The 26450-nt window shown below is 38.9% G+C and overlaps 1 protein-coding gene across 2 annotated transcripts; it reads left to right on the plus strand.

Annotated features, from left to right (window-relative positions):
• Positions 1-7396: 7396 nt before the first annotated feature.
• On the plus strand, positions 7397-26240 carry ppm1b (protein phosphatase, Mg2+/Mn2+ dependent 1B). Of its 2 annotated transcripts, XM_023327586.1 has the most exons (7): positions 7397-7781; positions 14615-15535; positions 18651-18768; positions 19731-19845; positions 21104-21161; positions 22661-22677; positions 23319-26240. In XM_023327586.1, coding segments are annotated over exons 2-7 (1197 nt in total). In that variant the 5' UTR covers positions 7397-7781; positions 14615-14647; the 3' UTR covers positions 23320-26240. The 2 variants fall into 2 exon arrangements, with proteins under 2 accessions (XP_023183354.1, XP_005804218.1); XM_005804161.2 differs by lacking the exon at positions 22661-22677.
• The last annotated feature ends 210 nt before the right edge of the window (positions 26241-26450 follow it).

Here is a 26450-nt window from a genome sequence, read left to right on the forward strand (position 1 = left end):
TATCAGCAACTCAAATCTTGGACTGCGTCCAACATCATCTTCAGAATAAACTGGATGCCCCAATGTTCATCCTTGGAGACTTTAACCAGTGGCTGTTTAAACAGTTTAAACAATTTTCTGCCTGGTTTTGTCCAGTACGTGAAGTGCAGTACAAGGAACTCCAACATCTAAAATAAATGTTATGGCAATATTAAAGAGGCATATTCTGCTGATCATAATGTAGCTCATCTACTCCCGCCATATCGGTCCGTTTTAAATCAAATAAGCCTGAACTCCTCCAGGTGAAGGTGTGGTCCCAGGAAAAAAACTGAAGAGTTGAGGGGTTGCTTTCTTAGTACAAACTGGGAACTATTTTTCTTTTATGCAAATCTGAAGTGTATCACTGAGGCAGTCACTGCCTACATTTCTTTCTGTGTGGACTCTGTTATACCCCATAAGACAGTGAAGAGGTATCAAAATAAACGATGTATAACAAAGGAAATAAGGGAACTTGAACTGTCTCATTCAAACACCAGGAGACTGTGGGACTCTGTCCGAGCCATGACCAATATGGCTTCCAATTGGAAGGCCCTGACTGCACTAAATGAGAACACGAAAGCAAATGATTTAAACAGTTTTTACTTACGGTTTGAAACTGATGACTCCAAGGAGTGTTGGCAAATATTAGAAAATGTAAATTGTGGGTCTGAGAGCAGAATTGTAATTGATTTACAGTCAGTAATTAGGGTTTTTAAAGGTTTAAACACACAAAAAGCAACTTGCCCGGACAATATGTCTGCTTCAAGAACTTTGCGGAGGAACTTTCTCCGATTTGGCTTAAACTTTTTCAGATCTCTATGGACACTCATTTGGTGCCAGGTATCTGGAAGAAATCAATTGTCATTCCGGTTCCAAAAATTGCATGTCCTCAAACTGATAACAATTATCGTCCGGTATCGCTCACTTCTATTGTAATTAAATTATTTGAGAAACTCATGTTGGAGCTACTACAAGTGGAAGTCGTCTAAGACTTTCACTTCTGGATCCCTTTGCTTCGCTTACGCTAGGAAGCGCAGTACCAGTGATGCTATTTTGACACTGACGCACCTCGCACTAAAGTATCTGGAAAACTCTACAGCATACTGTATGCCAGACTTCTTTTTGTCGATTTCAGTTCAGCGTTAAATTCCATTCATATAAACATTCTTCTCAGGAAATTAGTACAGTTGAAGGTCAATCCTTTTTTAATTAAGTGGTATTACTCTTTTTTTTAATCAAAAAGATCTCAGCTAGTAAAATACAATTCAGTTCTCTCTGATTCTAAGTTAAGTAGCACAGGGCCCCCCCCCAAGTTTGCGTTATCTTGTACACAAATGAAAGCGTCATCTCTCAACCCAATCAGTATATAATACAGTTTTCAGACGACAGAGTTATTCTGAGTCTTTTAACAGACAATCCCGACAGACATAAAGCTGCCGCAGATAAGTTTGTTTTTTGGTGTGAGTCTCATAAGTTGTATATAAACACCTCAAAAACTGTTGAATTATTTCTGGATCCTAAATCAATCAATAAACTGGAGTCCTATAGTCAAACATGGCTGCCCCATCAAACAGGTTACATTTTTTAAATATTTAGGTGTGTACATAGATGGCAATTTGACAAGTGTATGTGCAAAAGTTCACCAGTGTCTCTATTTTCATAGACCACTTCAATTGTGTGGCGTCTCCAAAATGATTATGTTGATCTTTTATAGGGCAACTGTCAAGTCTATTCTTAGATATGGCATTATTGGATGGTTTGGAAATCTTATTGTTGAATTAAAAACCCAAATTCAAAGTCTGGTGAAGATGGCAAGTATGATCATTAACACTCCAGGTCTATCTTCTCCACAACACCTGTTTGAGCAGGCTACCATCAGGCAAGCTCAGAACAGCTTGTCTGACAGGTCACATGTGCTCGCATCGGAATATGTTCTCATGAATTCAGGGTGAAGGTTCAGGGTTCCTTTGTGCAAATATAACTGTCTGAAACATTCGTTTGTACCACTCTCTATTAGCCTCATAATTGGCCGACTAGTGGGGCCTGGACAAACTAATAGGAGGTCCAGACGGTGATCAAGATTAACATTAAATCACAGGTATCAAACTCCAGTCCTCAAGGGCTGGTGTGCTGCAGTTTTTAGATGTGCCACAGGTACAAAACACCGGAATGAAATGGCTTAATTACCTCCTCCTTGTGTAGATCAGTTCTCCAGAGCCTTTCTAATGACCTAATTATTCTATTCAGGTGTGGTGCAGCAGAGGCACATCTAAAAGCTGCAGAACACCGGTCCTTGAAGACTGGAGTTTGAGACCCCTGATGTAGAGGATGTGTTGTATGTGAATGGAAATGGTTATTGGGATGTACTGCCAGTCTGATATTTTAGGGGGTTTTTTTTGTACTTTTTGGTTTTGTGTATTTATTTATGGCTATTGTCCTTTTAGATGTGATGCTCTTATTGTATTTACAGTTTTTGCCCCTGCTTCTGAGACAAATTTCTCCTACGGGAGAACAATAAATGATCTTATCTAATGTGACTGCTGGCTGGTTGCCAGAGCAGATAGCCCAACTAATTAATATAAGCAATTTAACAAATGAATGGCCTACATCTATATTTTAGATTGAAAATGAAATAAAGGCTTTATATAGCATCATATTAATATAATCAATATGCTATTATACTCCAGCAATATCAGCTACTAAATATTAGTAGAGAGAGAATCTCATATTTGGTTGTTATGTGGAAAACAAATAGGAAGCTTCCCATACCTGTCAACCTGTGTCTGCAGGAATTATAAGAACCTGAACCTTTAACATGACACAATCCAACAGATATTAACCAAAAACTAAATTCAGCAATTCATCAGATTTTCCGAGCAGAAACGTACTTCATGTGTTGTACACATTTGGTAGCAGTACTTCCCTCTACCTCTAGATGGAGGTGTGATACTGCCGCAACATCCAGCTAATTTCTGACCCATTACAGAAGGTTGCCCGACAGAGCTGGGGCAAACTGTAAGACTGAGGAGGAGTAAATTGTATAAATTGTGCATCCATGAAAGTTTCCTAGTTGATTAATCCAAAACAGCAAAAGGAAACTGGTTAAATTCTGGACTGGAAGTATAAATATTAACTAGGGAGTGAATTTGTAGCTTGTTATTCCTCCTATTATCAATATCAACTTTAATCTCACTTTCTAGGGTTATCCCTCCTCTAGCCCTATTTATAGTACCAAGTATGGTACTATATTTGTTTAGTGGTTAAATATTCGACAAATAACATCTGCAACATCTGTTTTCAGTGATTACACATACAGTTAAGACCCAAACTATTCAAGATTTCAAGGGTATGAATATATTAACCTTTTGGAGTGGATGAGCCAGAGTCCTGTCTTGAATCTGACAGAAAATCTGTGGAGAAAGTGAAAGATTAGGGTGATGGGAAGGTGGCGTTCCATACTCAAGTAGTAAGAACATGCAATTTTAAATCTAAATTCGCAGGGATTGATTAATATTAAACAGCACATATGTGACAAAACATGCCTGTATGTTTCATGTTAACAGTTATCAAAATAAAAATATCCTACTTAATGTATACTACTCATTTAGATTTCCAATAAAGTAGTACCACTATAGTAACATCAAATATGTTGGATGATATATAGTTGTTCCCAAATAGTTGGCTTAAAACATAGTATGCTTCAAACAGACCTGAAGTGAAATAATGACTAACCTGACTGTAAGCATACATCAGTATGCCAAAATTGTTTGTAATTAGTATGTCTAACTGGGGAAATTGAACTTAAACACAATATTTTAAACAGTGATCTCAGACAAACAAACAAAAAGCATTGGCATGCATTAAAATGAACATTCAAATGCTTGATGAGGTATCAAAATATTTTCAATAGAAAATTGTTTGACCATCGCTATATTTCTATTTGGATCAATGCTTATTAATAGCCACAGTAAGCATATCAGAAGACGTTAAGCTAAGTTTAGGAGTAAGTTTTGTGATGCACGGGATGAAATGACATTCAGGTTTACGGTGGAGTTCAACCAAACAGCAAATTTGTCGAGTTATGAATGCTTTTTGTTAAGCAACTTTAGGCATTCAGGTCAGACCACTCTGTCAACAAATAAACCAACAGAGACCTTTTCATTACTATGCTCAATCAATCTGTTTAGTTGAACTGGTTCCATAATGGGATTCCTCATTGTCAGATGACATATGGCTGAAGCACACACCCCTCTGACACTAATGTACAGGCCACTCGCACACATGTTCCTGTTCCACAGTAAAAAATTAGTGGGTGTGCCGCAGCATATGTCTGCTCCTGGACCCTACAGTCTGAGCATTTGTCTCTCGCATTCAGTGTACATGTGTGTGCGATAAATTAGTGGAATGGCATATGCTTGGAAAATAGATGTGTCAGCAAACGCTGGGCATGCACTGACATATGTCGACGCATAGCCTTCTGTGTTTACACATACTGTTTTCTCTGAGCAAGCCTGCGTTTGTATGAATTTGCTCATGGAGAGTGCCCAGTAATCCATACTGGGCAGCTGCGCTCATTTGTATTCAGCCCCAAGGCACTTTCTTGGGCCGTCTCGCTGATTAGGGATCAGAGACGGAGAGAAGAAGTGAAACAGTGGACACCGAGGAAGACAAAGAGAGACAAAGATAGAGATGGGGGTGAGGCAAAACACAGAGGTCCTCCTTCATTTTGTAAACAGTTTGTTAATGTCTTTAATCCCATTAGGCAGGGGCCCTTCACATAGCATGCAGTAATACAGGGTTGCAGTGTGCTATCCCTTTTTCTCCCTCTCCCTCTCTTACACACACACACATCCCCACAAACATACACTCTGCTACACCCAGGAAATGAAATTGATTTGCCCTCATAAACATTTGATAAAGCTCTAATGCAGCACCGTGAACAGCTAAGAAGGCACGAGGAGTGGACCCGTGCAAAATGACATTTAAATCAAATGAGCGTCGTATATTTCCCGGCATAATTTGCCAACAATTATTGTTTTGACCCGGCTCCTCAGTCGACAAAAGAAACCTGCTCCCTCTGAGGAGCAGGAAATCAGCTTTTCAAGTGCTCTTGTGTTTGAAGAGCGGAGAGCAAGGCGAGGCGTGTTTGCCAGAGCTCCGCGGAGGAAATCAGGCGTAGGGTGATTTCATTCAAGAAGCGAAATCACAGCAAAGGCCACGGCCACTTGTTCGCCTTCATGTGCAATGCGCTTAAAAAGAGCCGCACTTGATTCAGTGTTTCCTGAGATGGAGAAAGAAACGTTGATAAAAGCTGTTTGAATTCGGGGCTTGAAAACAGCTCGTTCATGTTTCACTTTATTTATGTGCGGCAAAATAGAAGCGCCCGTGGCAGTAACAGTAAAAATTATTCACAGTGGGTACATAAACGTGCATGGGAATACAATAGCATCAGCATGCAAGAGAGGAAACACTGAAGCAGGTGCACTTCTCTTCTGCACTTCAAGCTTATTTTGAAGGACAATTGATAATAAAAACTTCAACCTAAATATGTCACTGATGTTATTGGACGTTTATTTGACTTTCTGCCACTTTAGAACTACATTCTTCTATTCACTCATGTCTTATAAATGAATGTTTTATGCTTGTATGTTTGCCAGTGATTATCCTGCATTTTTAGTTCTCATGTGTTTCTTTGCCAAGTTTACACAATGCATGTGTCATTTCTAGACATTTTCCACCACTGTCTAAATTCAAGCTTATTTAATCAGACTCACCTGTTCCAGATCCAGTAATCACTCCTTCCATTGGATATGTTGTCAGTTCTCCTCCTCCGCTGTAAGGTTCCCCTGCCATAGTTCTTGTTGCTGCCTTGTATTTATTTAGCTTTTTACTTTGATATGCTAGATCCTTTGCTCGCTATGTTTCTTGATGTTTTGTTTTTCAACACAAACTACATCTACAGCTACTTTTCACAAGATTCTGCCTGTCTCCTGCCTGTGTGATTTTCTGCATGGAGATAACATCTTCTCCCCATGCATACCGGTGCGCTCTTTCCAGGTAAAAAGTCCAAAGACATGCATTTGGGAGGGAGATGGTTGCTTTTTTTGATGCTTCCACAAACAGAATATGAGTTTTGTAAATCTAGAATGGTAAGTGGCCTATAGAAAAATCCAGATAAATTTGATCACAATAAGATTTTGAACTAAAGATGGTCGTGGGGAGCTAATTTTCCATAAGAAGACTACAGAATATCCCTTTGTCAGGAGATTTAAAACAGTACTTCAAAGTGTACAGTGGTGCAGTGGGTAGAGCTGTTGCCTTGCAGCAAGAAGGCCCTTGGTTCGATTCCCGGACCGGGGTCTTTCTGCATGGAGTTTGCATGTTCTCCCTGTGCATGCTTGGGTTCTCTCCGGGTACTCCGGCTTCCTCCCACAGTGAGTGTGTGTGTGTGCATGGCTGTTTGTCCTGTCTGTCTCTGTGTTGCCCTGCGACAGACTGGCGACCTGTCCAAGGTGACCCCACCTCTTGCCCGGAACTTTAGCTGGAGATAGGCAGCTAAAGCCTATCTCCTTTAGCTGCACCCCTCCTGACCCCACTAGGGGACAAGGGTGTTAGAAAATGGATAGATTGATGTCTTAACTAATTTTTGGGGGCCAAAGGGCCATGATGGGTGGGACAGTGAGCCAAATCTCCATATTAAAAGCTGCAACTGATGGCATGTGATGTATTTAGCTTAGGATCAATGAATCATTTAAGAAAATTCAGTGTTACAAATTATATCTGTGAATGTAACCTTGTAGATTTTGTATGTTGTACTTTAAGCGGGCGTGGGGAGAGTGGGGGGATAAATTATAAAAAAATTTTCCTTGTCTTTCCACCACTCTTCATTTCATTTTTCTTGGATTTTATAAGCCTTGCATTTGTCTGTCATTGATTTGTTGGTTTTTCAGTTTCTTTCAACAGAAGACAAATAGGATAATTTATGCAGTCTCATCCCTGAATAAGCAGTGAAGCAGAGATTTCACTGCTATGAAAACTGCTCCAAGACACTTAAAAGTGGGATTAGTGCAAGGGTGAAGTCATTCATTGCTGTATTTGATTGATTATCCCTGCGCTTTTGTTGGTAAGCCATGTCAAGAAACCTGCTAGCAAAAAAAGATATATATTGGCTGGCATCCTAAACCTGCGTGCTTGCACCAGTAACCGTGGAAAAGTAAAAATCACGCACACTTACCTAACACAAACATCCACATTAGTACAATTCACACCATGCCGCTCATAAATTCTGATTGACACATTTTTGGCCAATGACGTCTTGACTTTTAACAACCATTGCCCAATCACAACAGAGACTAGTATGACTCTCCCGCCCCTAAAGTGGGAGCTGAAAAGGAACGTCATTTGCCTCGTCCATTTAGCTTTAGCCTCAAATTAGCTTGACTTTTAACATCTTAAATGTATTCTCTCAAGTAGAGCCGTTCTTTCTCTTAGCCAGCAACCTCGGACAGCGTTAACAATTCGCCCTCTTTGTGTTTACGATAGGAAACATGTATCTAAAGGCCTTATTCCGATGCAGGGACATGCTAAAGGGAGAATTCTTCGTGTGAAATGCTGGCTAGCCTACGAGCAGGGGCCAAAAACCGAAAGTGGCTAACAGCACCGAGCAATTTCCCACCACTCATCACCAGCAAACCTGTGGGCTTTCTCGCATCTGCCGTAGGCACCCGAAGGTGGACAGACTGAAACGGTGCCTTTCCTACAACGTAAGTAACGCCTCGTCCTGACGCCTAGCACTTGGCTAATCACCAGCTAACATGCAACATAAGACAACACTTTTGACAGCTGTGAAGTTCGCTAGCTGGTTATCCTTTAATGCAAGTGGCCTAAGATTTAGTGAAGCAGAGGCTTTAAAAACAAGGCTGTGTAGAATTATTAAAGATGTGTATTTATGTGTCTTTTTTAAAAAAGTACTTGCTCAGTTCCCTGTTTTGGTTTGGTTTGAGGCTCAAAAGGTGTTTTCAAAACATTCATCAGCAGAAATTATGAGCTGCTGGAGTTCTTATTGCATATGGGGGGAACTATTGGTAAATATTTTTGGTAGAGTTAATAATTGTTATATTCCTCCCCATAAAAAGGTAGATAATGTGTTTAATTTTAACACGTATATTAATATCTAAAATTAGGCTTGGTGTTTGCAACAAGTGTCCTTCATTGAGCTAGTCACTAATATATACTCCTGTTGGTTTTGTTTTGACCTATATTTCAACATTAAAGTATAAAAGGCTGTAATTTTTACTACAGGAGTGTATATTATCATTCCATTGTTTAATTAAGTATTAATATGCCCTTTCCTATAATTGAATGGGACTTTTCTAGTACATGCATTTTATTTATTAGCATGTTGTATTGTTTATTGTTGACAGTCAGCTGACACCACCCAATGGACGTGTGCAGCTGCTGTGTTACTTGAAGAGTGGTTTTATAATGATAACTTTTTAAAATCTCCCCATACCGCTGTACAGATAACAAGCCTGTGCCTCTTCCAGGGATATTTATCTATCTATGCTTGGCTACGCCTGTCATCTGAATTACGTCACATGCGGCTCTACATTCGAGGTTGACTGGAAACCTCGAAATAGCTCGAGGGTTTTCCTATCAAGAGGGAGAGATGGATTACATTATATACATGTTCTAATAACACTGCTTACAATTTGAGTTTGGGTATTGTACAAGCACTTTTCATCTATTAGTACGTTTTATCCCACAGGAATTTAGTTAACTCCTAAAACCATTTAATCATGTGGTGTGACCTCTTTTCCCTCAGCCTGATCAGATCTTAACTTTTGATGCCCGGAAGATAAATTTGGAGCTGGGAAGCTTGTAGATCGAGAAAGAGCAGGTACATACAAGCACAGATGCCCTCTTTACTGCCAAGAAACCACTCACAGTCTACTATATCAAGACACATTTACTTCCCTGCTCTTCAGCCACGGTCCGATAGACTCTTGTCTGGTCCACTAACACTCCACAACCCCAGACGCCATTGGAATGATGTGCTGCTTTTGTTCCTGGAAATTGACAACTTTTAGAAAGACTTAAGTGATGATCATCCAAGGGTTTTCATCTCGACATTTTTTTAAAATAAAAAAACAAAACAAAACACAATTGTAATCTGCAATATCACTGCAGTTGTCCTGCTAAACCAACTAGTCCAGAAACATTTGAGTTTTTTACTGTATGAGAAGCGGCTGTATATAATGGATGCCTAATCAGCAGAAAGATAAGCTCTTGGCTTAAATGCAATACAAGTGTGTGTCTAGAAATGGATTATATCAGAATTGGCTGTATTGACTTTGTTTCAGCTTCATTAAGAAGTCGGCTAAGTAAACACTGGGCTGATTATATATTAATAACACCATAACTGTAATATTGATTCACACACATGACATATTTTTCAGTGGCAATGTTCTGAAAAGTTTTACCATTCAGTCACTAACAGAATAATAAGTCACTCAAGAATATTTTACACTTTTTGTAAAAACAGACATGTTTATTATTATAGTAAACATGACTGCCTTTTTCCACTGTGATCCTTAGTTTCTCCAAGTGTTTTATTTAGCGAAGCTGAATACACAGATCACAATCAGTGTTGAGATGGAGGTTGAAGTGCTGAATTTGGATAAATAAAATGCATGAGGGCTGCATGGTAGCACATTTCTTGGCACTGTTTACTTGCAGCAAGAAACTCATTGATTCAGTTGTTGCACATTCTCCCCATGGGTGCTTACTGGGAACTCCAATTTCTTTAGATTGTTAGTTTTCTCTAACAATCCAACAATTGTTAGATGGGATAAGTGAGCATTTCTAAATTGCTCCTAGGTATTAGTATGTGTCTCAATGCTGCCCTTCGATGAACTGGCAACCCGTCCAGAGGCCATTAGAGATGGGCACCATCTTCCCTACTATTCTAATTGGATGATAATTACATCTTTTACTGTTGCAGGACTTGGATATTTTAATTTCAATATCTTTACCAGTCAGTTTAACATATTTCATTGGCTGTAAGAAAGACTACAGCTTTCTTTAGATCATTGGATAAAATACAGCAGAGTGGGATGCAAGGTTTTATAAAGATATGTAACCCTTTAAATAATGTGCTATATATATATATATATATATATATATATATAAACATTACCTTTACCTCGTTATGAAAATTTGCACATCTACAAAATATTGGGTTATGCCATTAGATTACCAAAATCTAGTAATACTGAAGCACTTAAGAAGTCACAGTGAGGTACTGTAGATTGTCATTTTTGAAATGTTTGATTATATGTGTATACCACTAAACATGTAGACTAAGTGCTAAGAAGGAGATTCTTTTCTATCTGTATAAAAGAGGCTCTAGGAAAAAGGCTGGATTGATTCTGATTGAGACTTTTGGAAGTATTTAATAAATTTAGTATATAAAGTATAGTAATAAAGTATTAAATAAATATTATTAATGTAGGACCTTTCAGCAATAAGTCACAAAGACAGAGCTTAAAAGTAGAAACATGACTGAAAATCATAATTATATACAAATAAAGTAATATTTAAAGTTATCTTAAGGAACGGCACGCTTAAATTAAAATGCCTTCAGTTCCTTTCTAAATAAGTTGTGACTCTCAAGACAACATGGGAACTAAGGAAGCTTCCTCCACAGCTGCGGTGCAACAGTCTGGAAAGTGAGTGATTTTTATATTTGATCCTGGGGGCTATAAATATATTCCTGGATTCATTTCTATTTAGATATCATGAATTACTGCTTTCATATCTATATATTGCACAGTTCTGATATTTAGATTTTTATTTCCACTTATAATAAACATTAAGGGACATCTGTGTAACAAAACTATGCACTGCGTGGCCCAGATGACACTGCATAGGGATTAGAACTGAAGAGTAAAACCAGATTAGAAAAATAACTTTTTAACTTTGAAGCTCTAAAAGAGGGTTGCAAAATGTGGAAACATTTTGCAAAATGTGGAAACTTGTTTTAACAACTATTTCTAATAAGCATGGGAAGCAAGTTATTCAAACAGTGTAAAAATAGTTTTAAAGGGTCTTTTTTCAAACTATGATTTTCAGTGAACCCTCAAGTAAAACAGGCTATTCGTTCATAATTATATTCCCTATCAGTAGTTTGTTGATAAACAGTTAAAACAGAGGTTAATAGAGATCTTTTGCTACCGATGCTCTCAGACAGACGTCTGTGTTTGACAGGATAATCTGGCCCTGTGTGGAGCCCATCAGCAGCTGAAGGGTAAATTGAGTTAACTTGTTAAAGCTGTCTGAGAACAGAGGTTGTGGTGCTGCCGAGCCAGTCCGTTGGACACCGTTCAAACAGAACGAACGAAAATAATTTAGTGGCATAATTAAATTCAAGAAGGGTAAGTTTTATTATCTTTACGAGCCTTAAATACATCTGTCCCCCATAAAGGAACGTGAAAGACATGCAACACTCTCCTCCAGCATTGCGGTGCTGTTCTTCTGTCTCATGACTAACATCCGCCGCTGTGCTGTTTTCACTTCCCAGAGTTTTACTGTGGATTATATGATATTTTGTATTAGAAGAGCAAAGTCTCCTGTTTGAGAAATAGTGGTTGTTATGCTTCATCATGTTCCCATTAAACTTGATCTCAAGTATTTCTTTTAGCAGGTGACTTTTCTTCTATAATAAAGTAAAATCGATCAGAAAACCCTGCAGATAAACGGTTTTGTACTTTGCCTTTTATGGTTTATAGTTTTATTTTTTAAAACCTTTTATTGCCCTACAGAGTTTCCGTATCAAACTTTTCTCACGATGAAAAGTAGATGCCATCCTGCATAAGATTGTCATGAGTTGGGAAGTTGTTTTTTTTTTTGAAGGACAATTTTATATACAGAGACTTCATAATTAATTTTATTCGTTTTCTTTCTGTTATTTTTGTTTATTAATTTGGGATATTTGAAATATCTTCCAGTTCCAGTGTTAAATGCTTGTTATAATTTAAAGTTTATAGAATGTATTCTTGCATTATTGTGCCATTACCTTTACATTACTTCACAATGGTCTTAAACCAGCAATATTATCGTCCTGTAAAATTTGCTATCCTGACAGGCCTAATTCCATTTGTTTCCAACATAACCCAACACATTGGTTATTACAGTTATACTAGTATTGTCCATATTGTTTATGTACACAGAACCCAAGGCAAAGATATTGAATAAACACCAACTAAATGTAGTAATAGTTTAAAAGGCTTATTGGTCAGAATGTTGCACCTTTTTGCCATTCTCCTCTTTTCAGAGTAACAACATGCTGTATTATCTAGTTAGACTGCCTGCTTGGGTAGAACCAATAGATGATTGCCTAACAGGCAAACTGCACACAACTACTGTTTTCCAAACAGAGTTAATAATGAATTTTAAAAAACTAATAGCTTGCACTCCTTTTCACACTACCACTGTTATTTTTCACAACTGGAAATATTTCAAGACTGCTAAATCTGAGAGAAAACAATCTGTGAATAGCAATAGGTGGGGGACGGCGCAAGCCTTGTTGCACTCTACTCCATAGAGCCAGAAAAAGCTCGGGTCACTCTGGCTTCTCCCCAGGCAACTCATAAAAAGGACTTCAATCCTTCTGGAAATGACAGAAACCTTCAGGGTAAATGGAAAGGCTAACGTTTCTAAACCTTGGAACTGGTCACTGGCCACAGGGATTGTAAACCCCAAAACATCTGACGGACCTTCCGGTTGCTCTTAAAAACACGGGCGTGTAAATTTAGTTCAACTTTGTTGTGTGGGAAGTGTTTGCTGTGCTGTGGTTGAAGTTAAGAGGATGACTGTACAGAGCAGTTTAAATGGCTTACTATGTGGATCCAGGTCAGCCAGTAGATCTTGTTGTCCTTATAGGAGAACTATTGCATCTCTGTTGCACAACACTGCTGTAGATTAAGCAGCAGTGTTGTGCATCCTTTGATTCCACAGCATGCTGATAAAACTGCAACCTTTTTTTATTTGAGCTGTAATAATAACGTAATACATTTTCCTCCTAATGGAGATGAGTTGGATGTTACCCATCTTCAATAAAACATGACCTTCAGCCTTTTAGCTCCATCTATACAATTGACATTAGTAGAGTAGATCATCAAATAGGCCTACAGTGTATTTATAAGTTGCATTTATTGATGTCGTGCATGTTAAAAAGACAATTTCAATGGCCAGGGTGCAGTTAAGTACTGTGACAATCAATACAGTTATAGACTCTCCTCTCACATTATCTAAACGATCAGTACAGGCTCAATGCAGAATTAGTATCTGCCATGAAACATTTAGCTAATGCAGGTGCAGTTATTGCTGGAGACAACATCCTCTTGGACAGTTTGTTAATGCTTCTTGTTGCCAGTTTCCACTGGCCAAAGAAGCTTTTAAGCTCACTCCTCTGTCTTTTTAAGTATAAACTAAAGTGCGTTGTGCTATTTTTGGCTTTGTTGCACAAGGGTGCAGAGTTTTAGGCCATCATCTGGGATCATAGATGCAGATTATATAATTACTAATTCTGTTCCATTGGGGTGGGGGGGGAAGGAAATTTAGAACTTTTTAATATAGTTTAGTATAAACAAACTGAAATATGTTTACTTCTGTGACAAATGTTTGCTTTTGGGGATTGCACTGGTTTCATTCTGAGGGAAACTATTCTAAATTAGCAAAGTCCAGACAGATGTCTGATGCCTTTGGTTGTCTGATTCCTATAATAATAATAACTGTGTAGACTTTTTGATGGAGACTTTTTCTGGGGGTTTCTTTGCCATTTGAGGACAACAAATGAGGGGAAGCTTGCATTTACTGCTGGGCATTTTTGATATCTGATTTAGCTTGTTCCAAAATGTCTTTGGAGTTGGATTTGGGTGACTAAACTGAGCTTGATATTGCTGTAATGTGTTCAGTCTTCCTGCTATCTACTAAAAGTCTCTCTTTCCCTTTTTTAATTATCCTGACTGAATGTTGTGTAAAATAAATTTTCCTTTAAAATAACTTCATGCGAGTCTTTCTTTCTGATTTCATATTTTAATGCCTGATTGATACTGAAAATGCCCAGTTTGAGTTGTCTTCATTCAGTAATAGCATCTGCTCTACAGAGTTTGGTATCTGGTATAAATGTTCACTAACCAGAGAAAAGTAGGATTTCTGATATTATCCAGCAGAAAAGTGTTTGATTCTGGTGACCAGATAATTTCTAGTTGCATCTGTAAATACTTTCAGCATTTTATTATTTTTAATTAAAGATAAATATGTGCGACCAATATTTTTTGTAAGATATTGGGCCATATTCAAGATTTGATTAAATATAAAAAATCTGATCTGAAGAGAACTTTTAAAATGTATACAAAATAATTGATATTTTCAACTAAACTTCTTTGTTCTCTTTGTTGTTTTACATCTTTTTACTCATGATTGCATCCTTGTCATAAAGGATACAATAACTAATGTCCAAATATTTGTCAAAATGGCCAGTTATTAGCATTCCATTTCATGTTCCTTGCTTCTCTTTGTGTCTCCGCCACAGGAAGCAGGGGCTCCGTCTGTCTAAGGCCGAGGCATGGGAGCGTTTCTGGACAAACCCAAAACGGAGAAGCACAACTCTCATGGCGAGGGGAACGGACTGCGCTACGGGTTGAGCTCCATGCAGGGCTGGCGGGTGGAGATGGAGGACGCTCACACAGCTGTGCTGGGACTTCAGGCTCCCGGCATGACCGATTGGTCTTTCTTCGCCGTGTACGACGGCCACGCTGGATCCAGGGTCGCCACCTACTGCTCGAAGCACCTTCTCGAACACATAATCACTGCGAGCGTAGGCACTGGCGGCAAACAAGGCTCGCAAGTCGGACCAGACGGTTGCAGCTCTGACTCTCAAGCTCTTTCTCCTCCCGCTGTGGGGGCCGTGAAAGCCGGCATCCGCACGGGCTTCCTGAGGATCGACGAGCACATGCGCAGCTTCTCCGACCTCCGGAACGGCATGGACCGCAGTGGCTCAACGGCGGTGGGGATTCTCCTGTCGCCAGAGCACTTTTTCTTTATTAACTGCGGGGATTCCCGAGCCGTTCTGTACCGCAACTCGCAGGTGTGCTTCTCTACGCTCGACCACAAGCCTTGCAACCCCCGCGAGAGGGAGCGCATCCAGAACGCGGGAGGCTCGGTGATGATCCAGAGAGTTAACGGGTCCTTGGCTGTCTCAAGAGCTTTGGGGGACTATGATTACAAGTGTGTGGATGGCAAGGGCCCCACGGAGCAGCTGGTTAGCCCTGAACCGGAAGTGTACGTGATGGTTCGGGCGCCGGAACAAGATCAGTTCATTATTCTGGCTTGTGATGGCATCTGGGATGTCATGTCCAATGAGGAATTGTGTGAATTTGTGAAATCTAGACTAGAGGTGTGTGATGACCTGGAGAGAGTCTGTAACGAAGTGGTGGATACCTGCCTGCACAAGGTACGTGGACATTTGTTTTTCAGCACGGGCTTGATGGGGTGCGAGTCTTTAAACTATTGAGCATCAATAGAAATGCACAAAAGAGATGCGAGTCTAGTGGTTATAGGTGGCCACATTGTTTACGAATGTGGTTTTAATTATGATACAAGCTGATACATGACACTAGGCTCACAAGATGAGCTTTAGAGAATGTTTTTGGATGCAAACTAGAAACCATAAGGAAATGTGTGTACATACAGTAAAGGTTTGGCAATGAGACCCTGTTAAAAGATAATGTGTAGCATAAAGACCCAGTTTGACTGGTCCACATATTTTCATATTTGTGCCCAATTATAAGGTTGTCTTTGTGCAAATCTCTCATTTTGTATATTCACTAAAACAGTAAAGGTTTCATTAATCTCGTGTTGTGACCTTCAGTCCACCAGTGTTGTATAAAGTACTGAAATCTCAGAGTCAAGTAAAAGTACAAGTACCTCTCCAAAATATGACTTTGGTAAAAGTCCAAGTCACTGACTGAAATGTTACTTGAGTAAAAGTCTTAAAGTATCTGAAACTTCTTGTACTTAAGTATGGAAATTACTGTAAAAATGGATGTACTCAAGTAATGTAATGAAAAGTACAAGTAAAAAGTAAAACAAAGCAAATGCAGTTTGAATGACATTTTTTATATTTTGGTAAACTTGTCAAATACACTTAAAATAATGTACCCAACCAAGTGCAGGCAAAATTAAATCTGCTAATAGATATACCTGCAGGCATCATTTAGTTAAGAAAATTAGGTGCTTTACCTATAGCACAAGGTTAACTTAACCTGCTTTACAACTGAACCAGCTTCTTAGTAAACCCTCCAGGACAGAAAATACAAAGTTTTTGTAAGCCTTAAGTTTTCCCTTCAAGTAAGGTCAGTGCTGAAAATGAGAAAAATAAATAGTACAGAAAATGCGGCCAACATGAAGAAAAAGAGCTGTTACGATTACTCTACTTCACAAATCAGTGAATCAGTCAATGCTACAGTCAGTAGGTGGTGCACACAACTGGTCATTATGCAAAAGAAAAGAAGAATTGGGAGGGAAATGCAGCTTATTGGCATCTGAAGAGGGAGACCTTTTTTGTAAACCTGGTTTTGAACTTGCATGCCTTTCCTATATTCGTTAAATTTAGTCTAAATTGCTATCGCTATGGCTTCTGTCCCCCCTTGAACAGAGGAGTCTAGGTAGCCTGCTACAGTCAACATTAGGCCTAAGCTAAATACACCACGTGTGGAACTGAAACAATGCCAAACAAAGTTCATTTATGGTCAACGTTTCACAATACAGTAGTGTCTAGTGACCAAGCTATAGTTACTGAAACAGGAGGATTATAACCATTTCATAAGACGTTACCTCGATGTGTTTCTTCAAGTTGGACGGGGAGTTTTTGTAAGATAGAATTTCCACATCTTCGGGCAGGAATAACATAAACTGCATGCGGTACGACGAATCTTTAACACCCACGAAAGAGTGTATTGTGTTTAAATAAGGCCATGGGCTCTCATCACCAGCTGGTGGTTCCCCTGGAGCCGTGTCCGACGTAGTTGCAGTCGTTGTGGTCTCCGTCTCCTCCTCCTCCATGTGGCTGCTGCTGATTGCGAGACTTGCTTTGTGTTTAATGGGAGAAGCGAAACAGGTGTATCCTATTGGTGGTGATGAACAAGCCCAGGCAAGTAGGCTACGGACTTTGTTCGGTAGCCTACTTGCTACTTGCTAATCAGTAGGTGGGGTCAAAACACTTTGTTTCTCTCTCGCTTTTTTGTAACGAGTAACTAAACCACACATTGAAAATGTATCGGAGTAAAAGTACGCAATTAAGTTCAGAAATATAGTGAAGTAAAAGTGAAAGTCATCAAAAATTTTCATACTCGAGGAAAGTATGAAGTACTCCAAAATATACTTAAGTAAAGTAGTGAAGTATTTTTACTTCGTTACTATACAACACTGCAGTCCACACTATTTAAGGAAACTGTGAAATACAAACGTAGTTATTTATTTTCCTCTTGCAGGAAAAAGCAGCCACACAATTTACAGGATTTTTGTAGCTGAATGTGGTCAGTCATTTCAGAGAGCTGGCAGTAGGAGTTGGGTACTACTTCCTCTTATTTCAAAATAAAAGTCTCAGACATGGATGAAAGTTTTCAAGCTTTAACCCTCTTTCCTCACATCTGAGACTGTGAATAATAGCTCACATTTACTTCGCAAGAAGCCATTCCATCCTGACAGCAACTTGATAACACTTCACAAGACTCTTAGCTTTGACAAGAAATATATCATGGAGGCGTCATAGGATCTTAAATCCTTACTTACAAATCCTTTATATCTCGTCTGTCATTCTGTCTTGTTCATCAGGTTCCCAGAATCCTGCCAGATGATGTTTAAAAGCAGCAGATATTTCTTCACTTTTAAAGTAACTCAGTGTTTCAACTCAAGAATGACTTCCTCTCTTACTTTAAAATTGGTTTCGGATACAAATACAACAGTCCATCAAGATCCTAGCATACACATTTAATATTAGCTGATGTATTTGTTGTATGCAATTTGTACTTGTATTAGTCTCCTGGACAACAAATGATTATTTTAGATTTATTAAGGTTTATGTGAGATAATTTCCATTAATGTTCTAATTCTTGAGAACGAATCTGACGCTATCTTGTCCTCCTCATTCGGCTTTTAATCATTCTTTTCATTTTTGCTGATGCTCACACTTCTTCACCTCTTCTCTCTTGCTCTGGACCATTGACTCGAAGTACTTAAAGTCCCTTTAACTTCTTGTACTATTTCCTTCTGCGGTGAATGTTTCTCTGTAGAAGCGATTTGGTACTATGATACGAAAGTTCTCTAAGGGGGGAAAACGAAGTCCAGGTCTGAACACTGATAAAGGACTAGATCAGATGCGTGAGCAGAAAAGCAAAACTAAAATAAAAGCTTCTTCTTCAAACTAAAAGCAGCTCTCACTCTCAAGTTAACAATTCACAATTTTGGAAATACATGAAGGGCTGTGTGCTCTGTGTTATTGGGCTTTTTCTTAATGTGCTCAATATTAATTCAGTGTTTTGTTTCCCCTCCTCCTGTCATCCATCTAGGGAAGTCGAGATAACATGAGTATTGTTTTAGTCTGTTTGCCCAATGCTCCCAAAGTATCCGAGGAAGCTGTGAGGAGAGAAGCTGAGGTCAACAAATATCTGGAGGCTCGAGTGGAAGGTAAAAGCTGAGAGCTAATTTCTTCTAGTTGTTTATCTAAGGTGAAAACATCATGGGAACCTAGAATGATGAAAGCTTTAACTTTATTCACCATTTGCTGTAAAATGGTTTATTTGCAGACCACAGCTTTCAGGAGTAATGGAACATTTTGTTTTCTTCTAAAGGTGATCTCATTTTAAACATTTGTTTTTATATTAATCGTATTATTATGGATGTTCCAACTGAATTATGTCTTGTTCATATTCAAAGAATGATACTTTATAGCTTGTTTTTTCATTTCAGGAACCATCTCCCTCCTTTATTCCCTTCTCCTCTTCTCCATTTCCCCTCCTTTTCTTGCCCTGTGTTGTTTGGATGAATTCCCTGATCTGTCTCTGTTCTGTCGGCTGTTTTCTACCCTCCCACCTCCCTCCTTATTTTCCTTCCTGATTCATGAGACATTTTGCTTAAAGTGTAGCCCTTTCCTGTAAGGTTTTATTCCTAGCTGATAATTCCTATAAAACCAGACCTTATCAGCTTGTTTCATGTCTCTCTCTGCCTCACAGAATTAATTATAAAGATGTTTAGTTTAATGCCTGAAGATACACTTGAAAATACGGTAGCTTGTACGTAACTTGCCACGAGTGGTGACTTTTACCTGATAGAAGAAACTTTTGGTCCAGGTGAGTTTGAGCAAACATGTTTGACTCGGGCTATTGTCTAATTTGTGGAGAACAAGGAAGAGAGAGAGTAGAAGGGGAGAGGACAGACTGAAAGGAATGCTCTGGCTGAACATCGACCTGGCTTCATGCCACTCAGCTGTGAGCCTCTCGTTCAGACACTTTAAAAAAAAAAACAATTCACTTGTACGGTTTCCGTCCTCACGTCCTCCAATAACTCCCTTCTCCTCACTCTTTTTCTTTCTACTGACGATCTTGGCAGTAATAAGCGTTGTGTAAGAGCAGTTCTGCTGTCCTGTTTAGAAATGCTGTCTCGGCCCCGAGAAGACGCTTTTCCGGATCTGGTGACTGTGATGAGGAACCTGGCCTCCGACAGCGGGATGCCCCCTCTACCACCAGGGGGCGGACTCGCTAGCAAGTAAATGCTGCCACCTTTTATGACGTGTTCCTCTTGTCTACATGATGCCGTTTGTTCACTGATGTTCTCTAACAAACCACTGAGGCCTCCAGAAAGCAGCTGGATTTATGCTGATGTTAAATTATACACAGGTGGATTCTTTTTACCAAGTGATTGGACACAATTAGGTCTTGGCGATAAATCATTTTGATCAATTAATCATATTTTCTGTTTTTGAAGATGTAATTTTTTTTAGAAAATCTTTTTTTTTTTTGTTTGTTTGTTTTTCCACCAATGTATCCATAGCACAGTGTAATGCTAACCCACCTAAAAACTACCATCGTGTTTTACAGCTTCTATTTATTTCGACGTTGAATTCAGGTAAACTAAGAAGTAATGATTGAAATAAAAGCCATGTTTTAAGATGTATTCTCATTTGTGTTTCATTTGACCTAAACCTGAGAGGAAAAAATCATTTAAAATTAGAAATTGAATTTGGTACAACATGCGTACCAAACGTTTCTGATTGTCTTTTCCTTTTATGTGAATATTTAAAAATCAGGTATCATTTTCCATACAGTTCACAATTGTGCACTATTTCATGTATGATATAAGAGAGAGAAACACAAACTTAAAAAACAACGAGTTTGTGACTGTAATGCAAACTAATAATAAAAATGTTCAATGACTATTAATATTTTTGGAAGGCACTGTACATAATAAATATATATATACACAGAGTTTCCCCACAGAAAACCTACTTAGCCGGTGGTAGGGACACTATGCCAGTCCACTAGCGGTGTTAAAAAATGTTAAAAGTTACAAAGATTCGTAAGTGCACAAGTCGGCATCATAACTTGGAAATAATAGCATATGAGCAGGGACAGCCCTCATGCCCAGTTCAGTTTCTTCAACTATAAACCTAGCTTAATCTATCTTTACCGTCACTGTTACTTGCACGAAAAAAGGTTTTAAAATAAAACACTTCACCTGGTGTTGGGCAAAGTAAAGCCTGGTATCCCGCTAAGCTTATAATACACTGGGGGAAACCCTGATATAGCTTTATAGTTTCACTGGGATTTTATTAATGTTGCCCTTAATGCTCCCAAAATTAGTTATAATATTTGCCTATTATGGTACCAACATGTGTCCTCTTTAACTGTTGCCTGTATTTTCTGTCCATCTTTCCTTTGTGTGTACTTTCCCTCCATGTTAACTTTGAATTCCCTGAACTGTTAAACTCTCAACATATTCAACCTTGTTTGTGTTCTTCCTGCAGACGCAGTGTTATCGAAGCAGTATACAACCGTCTGAATCCTTACAAGGAGGAAGATGGCGTAAGTGTCTATAAATAACCTTGGGCCTCTGACCTGTATTTAAAAACACTTACCAACACTGTCCTGACAATTTGAGGCTATGTAATGCAGTTTTGATAACATCTCTATTAATTTCTCTGGACTGGGAATCTGTCCTTCTGTTGGCATCAACAGTCTCATCGGTTTACAGAAAGCTGCTGCTCATGATGTGTATTCTGGGTTTTACTTTAAACCTTATGAGATCCCTGATGTCTCTTTCTTCACATGCTGCTGTAAATGACCAAGACAAATTCAAAGCATTACTTGGTTTGTTTTATACGTTTGACCTTTTTTTTTTTTTTTTTTGACTTTTTCCATTTTAAACATCTGTCACAGTGAACTTAAGTCTGTAGTCCACGAAATAAAGTTTTAGTTTACTTGTTTCACAAAAATCCAACTTAATTAATAGAATTCTTTGAACTCTTATTTTCTGTGTTTACTGTGTCTACCGTCCCACATACGGAGCAAAGCGTTTCAAAATGTTAAAAGCTGTGGGACTTTTTTTTTTAACTAGCTAAGCTAAATGAAGGTCTCAACACAGCACAACAAGGAAGTTGTCTGAAAATGTAGTTTTGTGATTATAATGTTGCAGAATTTCATTCTTTAAATCATAACTTCAGACATATACATTTGTCCACTCTTGATATTTCTTCCACTATGGCAAAATATTTATAACCTAAGAAGGAAAAATCTAAGAAAAACTGTTAGTTCAAATGATTGAATTTAAATTTGTAATTGTAGCTCCTCCAACACATCCCAGCTACATTTCAGGATAAACAGTTAGCAGGCTAAGCTAGCATCTTGTCATGGTTGTGATAAATGCTGCTGTGAGTGTTTGAACTCCAAGTGATATGTGTTTAGTGGATTCTTCTATGGGTGTCTATCTGATTATAATTAACATCAAAAAGGGATTGTGTGTGTGTGTGCGTGTGGCAGTAGCTTTCACTAGGGCTGATGTTTACTCACCCATTGACTTGAGGAGGAAAATTACCTTCTTTGACAGCTTTGTATCTTTTTATGCTTAAAAGTTGTACCTTTTTCACATACTAAAAACAAAACAGAGGCATTCCATATAGGTTTGTTACTGATGCACACTTATATGCACTCTAAAGTGAAGATGAACTTTATCAAAACAGTAAAATTGGTTCCACTCTACTGTTGTGCATACATACTTTTTAGTTACACACACAAAACTGTCCATCCTCTGAGCTTTGTCATGTTTCGTCAAGTTGCAACCACAAACTTTGTTGGGCTTCAGGTTTTTTTTGTGACAGACACACTTTACAAATATGCACCACTTTGTGTTGATCCACTGCAGAAAATCCACGTATAATGCAACAAATTTTGCGGGTATACTTCGGCAAAATGTGGGAAAAGTCCAAGAGGTGTTAATTTGGTTTTAGCAAGAAGACGCGTATAAAGACGCTAGCAAGGGAAGCATCAACATGTCTAACTGTGTGTTCACCCTCTGATTAATGCAGCCCTCCTGTTTCATTTGGTAAGTGATCACATATATAAGTGTTAAACCCCAACCCACCCCTGCCCTCCTTCCAAAACCTCATGCATACACACGCACACACACCCCTTCTTACAGGCATGTATAGTGGTGACCCACAGAGCATACTCCCCTCTGTCACGCCTCCATCAGTCTCTACGTCCCCTTCTGGTCTACTTTCCAGCATGTAGATCTCCATTTAGACTTTAAGGAGTGTGTGTGTGTATGTGTGTGTAGATAAGCGATGAGGTGTTTCTGGTCCTGTCTGTTCCTATCTCTCGCATCACAGGCACACAAACACGCATGCATTGCTGTCTCACTTGACGTCTCAGCAGCCGCACGCAAGCAAATAACGATCTGTGTCTGTGCCACGCCCACCGCAGGAACCGAAAGCTACAGAATTATGTCGGCAAATTTATTTATTTTTGTATTAAATGTTCTACAAACCTGAGGCTAGAAGTGTTGGTGGTGTAACTTTATTTTTGTCTGCGCCGATGGTATAAAAACCTTCCCTCGAAAACCCAGGTCGGGAACCGAAACCTGTTAACGTGACGTTAAATTAACAGAGTGTTTTCTTTCGCTCTCATCTCTCCCTCTTTTCTGTTTGTTTCCCCGCTCTACCTTTCCTGGCTGTCCTCTTGCAGAGCGGAGCAGATTTGGAGTGCCACTGGTAGCTGTCCAGTACAACCGCCTGATACAAAACACTCCACAGGACCACTATTCCACATGAGATTGCATCCTAACTCATCTTTTAATTTTTCACCTGAGAGAATAATTATTATAATCCTCACCCAACGTGGAGGACTACAAATGGATTAGGATTGCCTTTTTTTTTGTAAACTAGCAAACTGCACTACAGACATACACGTACAATACAAAATCCAGTAGAAAGTCAAGAAAGCACAGTTCGTTTTTTTTTGTTCGGTTTCATTTCTGTTGGTTGTTTTTGTTGTGGATTGACAGATATACGGGAGCAGCTCTGCTCTGACGGCTCTGGGACTTTATGGTGCCTTGCAGAGACCTGAGAGAAGAAGAGGGGACCTCACACCTCCACCGGCTGGCCGCCATTACAGAAAACCAGCCCCTCACACGTCTGTATGAGACCGAGGACGCTTCAGTGGTTGTTGTGGCATTGTTTGTTTTCAAAGTGTTTTTCGACCACACAAACTCCGCAACCGCCACATAAGCTACTATGCCGTCCGGGAAAGTTGTCTGCGCTTTCTCCAATGTTACGGTCATGAAACTCCACCAACAACATCCAAAGACTTCTGGGTAAAAATCCTCCAAACGGATCCCGACAGCGGGTCACCTGAGGCTCCACACTATAACACGAGAGTGTGTGTGTGTGTTCCCGTCTTGGTTTGAGCTGTGGCTCCTGAGACGGGCGGGTATGCTTCTCCACACATGAACTCCAGTGTGACTCTTCTTGCACGTCTCTACTCACCGTCTCTACTCACCGTCTCTACTCTTGCCTGCTAATGGATGCAACAGTTTATAATTTCCCTCCTTCTGCTACTTCTCTTTGCTTCCTGTCTTCTCCGGTAAAAACAGTCTGCAGTGCATTGGTAAACCTCGCCAGAATCATAAGCTTTAGAGCCTGCTCTTCTTTAAAGGAATAGAGATAGATATTATAAAATTCATATATATATATCTATATATATATATATATATATATATATCTATATATATATATATATATATATAGATATATATAAATATATATGCATAAACATTTTCTTTGTTGCTTTGGTTGCATTTCTTATCCTGGTATTCATTGTGGCCTAATATGTTTTTGATCATTTCTGCATGTGTGTGTTTAAGCTTCGATATATCAATGAAAGAACAGAAACATTAAGATTAGGCGTGCACAGGTGTTGCTCCAACACAAAAGCCTTCCAATTAAAGGGTTTAGAGATGAAGACATTCCAGTTTCACCTTCCTCCTCTTTGCCTTTTTATCCACAACACATGGGCAAATATACACACACACACACACACACACATGCGATCCTGCTCATGCTACAGCTTGCCTTTCTATCCGTCTCTTAAATAACTTCTCTGGAGGGTAAAAAAAAGCCTTTTTGTTTTACCTGAAAACATTGTCTTTTTTTTTTTTTTTTACTTACATTTTTCTGTGATGATTTTTTTTTCTTTTGAGGGGATTAAATGAGTTGTGATTCTGTTGCTTTATGGATCAATGAAACCTAAAGAGGAACATGAAACATAACGGGAGAAGATGAGTTTTTCTTTTTGGGTGATTGAAGTAAAGGAGCCTATGTGGACTTGGAGTCATATATTTCTTTTTTTTTTTTCCATTCAAGCTATCTTTGGATGTATGTGTTCCAGAAACAAAATCGAAGTAAAGCATCTTGGCTTTAGTTTTTCTTTGAACAAATCTGTGCATAAACAAATACATTGTGCTAATTTCTCTGAACGGATGCAAAAGCGAAGAAGTACATTTCTCAATTTAAAAGCAAATGGTTCTTTTTGCAGCGGCAGTATTCGGACAGGACTGGGCTGGTTAATGCAACTGTGGTACTCTTTACTCTCGGTGCCATATGACAAATAGGTACTTGAATGTTTTAGTTCTTTTGCAGTTGTTTGCAATGATTACTTTGAACCAGGAGGAATGGGCGGGAGGGGGGCTTGATTTATTGTGGTGGGACGCGACAGACGGGAGGGGATAACGGGGGCACGGTCACTGTGGGGGAGGAAATGTGTGAAAAGTTAAAGCGGAAGAATCTTTAGGGAATTAAGGTGATGGTTTTGATCAAACCAAATTATGTTGGATTCACGTCAGTTATTTCATTGCCTGTGTGGACTCCAGTTGATTTTCATAAACTATTCCTAGTTTTTAACATTGTGTAAAATTCTTTCCACACTGAACAGTATAAAGCTTTCTACATCAGACACTGGGCTCTGAGGAATTAAAAAACTGAATGGAGGGAGAGGCGCTGTTTTTTCCTGAATGTAATTCCTTATTACTCACGTTTTCTTTTCGACTGCAACTTCACATTCTCTTTGCTTCCTTTTTTTTTTATATATATATATTTAAACTGTTTATTCATTCTAGTTGTTGAAAGTAAGAGAACTGTCATGGGAGCCGGCGGCATTTCTGGATATTAAGTGACGTCTGGATATTTTCCACGGATTTGTTGCTACTATTTGTGTAGAGAGTTAAGCCACGGTTTTAGGAAATCTTGGTTCATCAGGTGAAGCAAACGGGAGTCAAGAATGTGGAGATGTAAACACAGGAGTAAACTATTACGAGGCTTTTAGGACAGTAATGACTGCTTATGTCTTTGTTCAGCCCACTGTATCCATTTATAAGTAACATTTGTGCAGTCACAATGGTAACTTCCAGATTATCCAGACTTTTTCTTTTATTTATTCCAAGTGTTTTAGTTCACATTATGGCTTTTACTTTAAGGCTGATTTGAAGAAACTTTGACCTTTGAAATGATTAAAGAAGGGCCAGTTTGAGTTTTTTTTTTTTTTTCACCTGTACTGATTTATGCTGTTAAGTTTACAAACATAACCACCAATAAAAGATGGATTTATGTGAAACCTGCTGTTTATGATGTGACGTGTTGTTAGCGGGAGCTTCCTGTGGTTAGTTATTGCATTTTGTACTCAAACAGCAATTTACCTGAAGAGGTGTGCATCGGTTTACGTTAGTAACAGATCTTTTTCAATTGTGCTCCGATTGCACTTTTTGACCCTGAGGTTTGGTGCATTGCACATGCTTGCTAGAATAATATACTGATGACATTGTTA

The sequence above is a fragment of the Xiphophorus maculatus genome, chromosome 22 (assembly GCF_002775205.1).
Source record: "Xiphophorus maculatus strain JP 163 A chromosome 22, X_maculatus-5.0-male, whole genome shotgun sequence".
In the NCBI taxonomy this organism is placed as follows: Eukaryota; Metazoa; Chordata; class Actinopteri; order Cyprinodontiformes; family Poeciliidae; genus Xiphophorus; species Xiphophorus maculatus.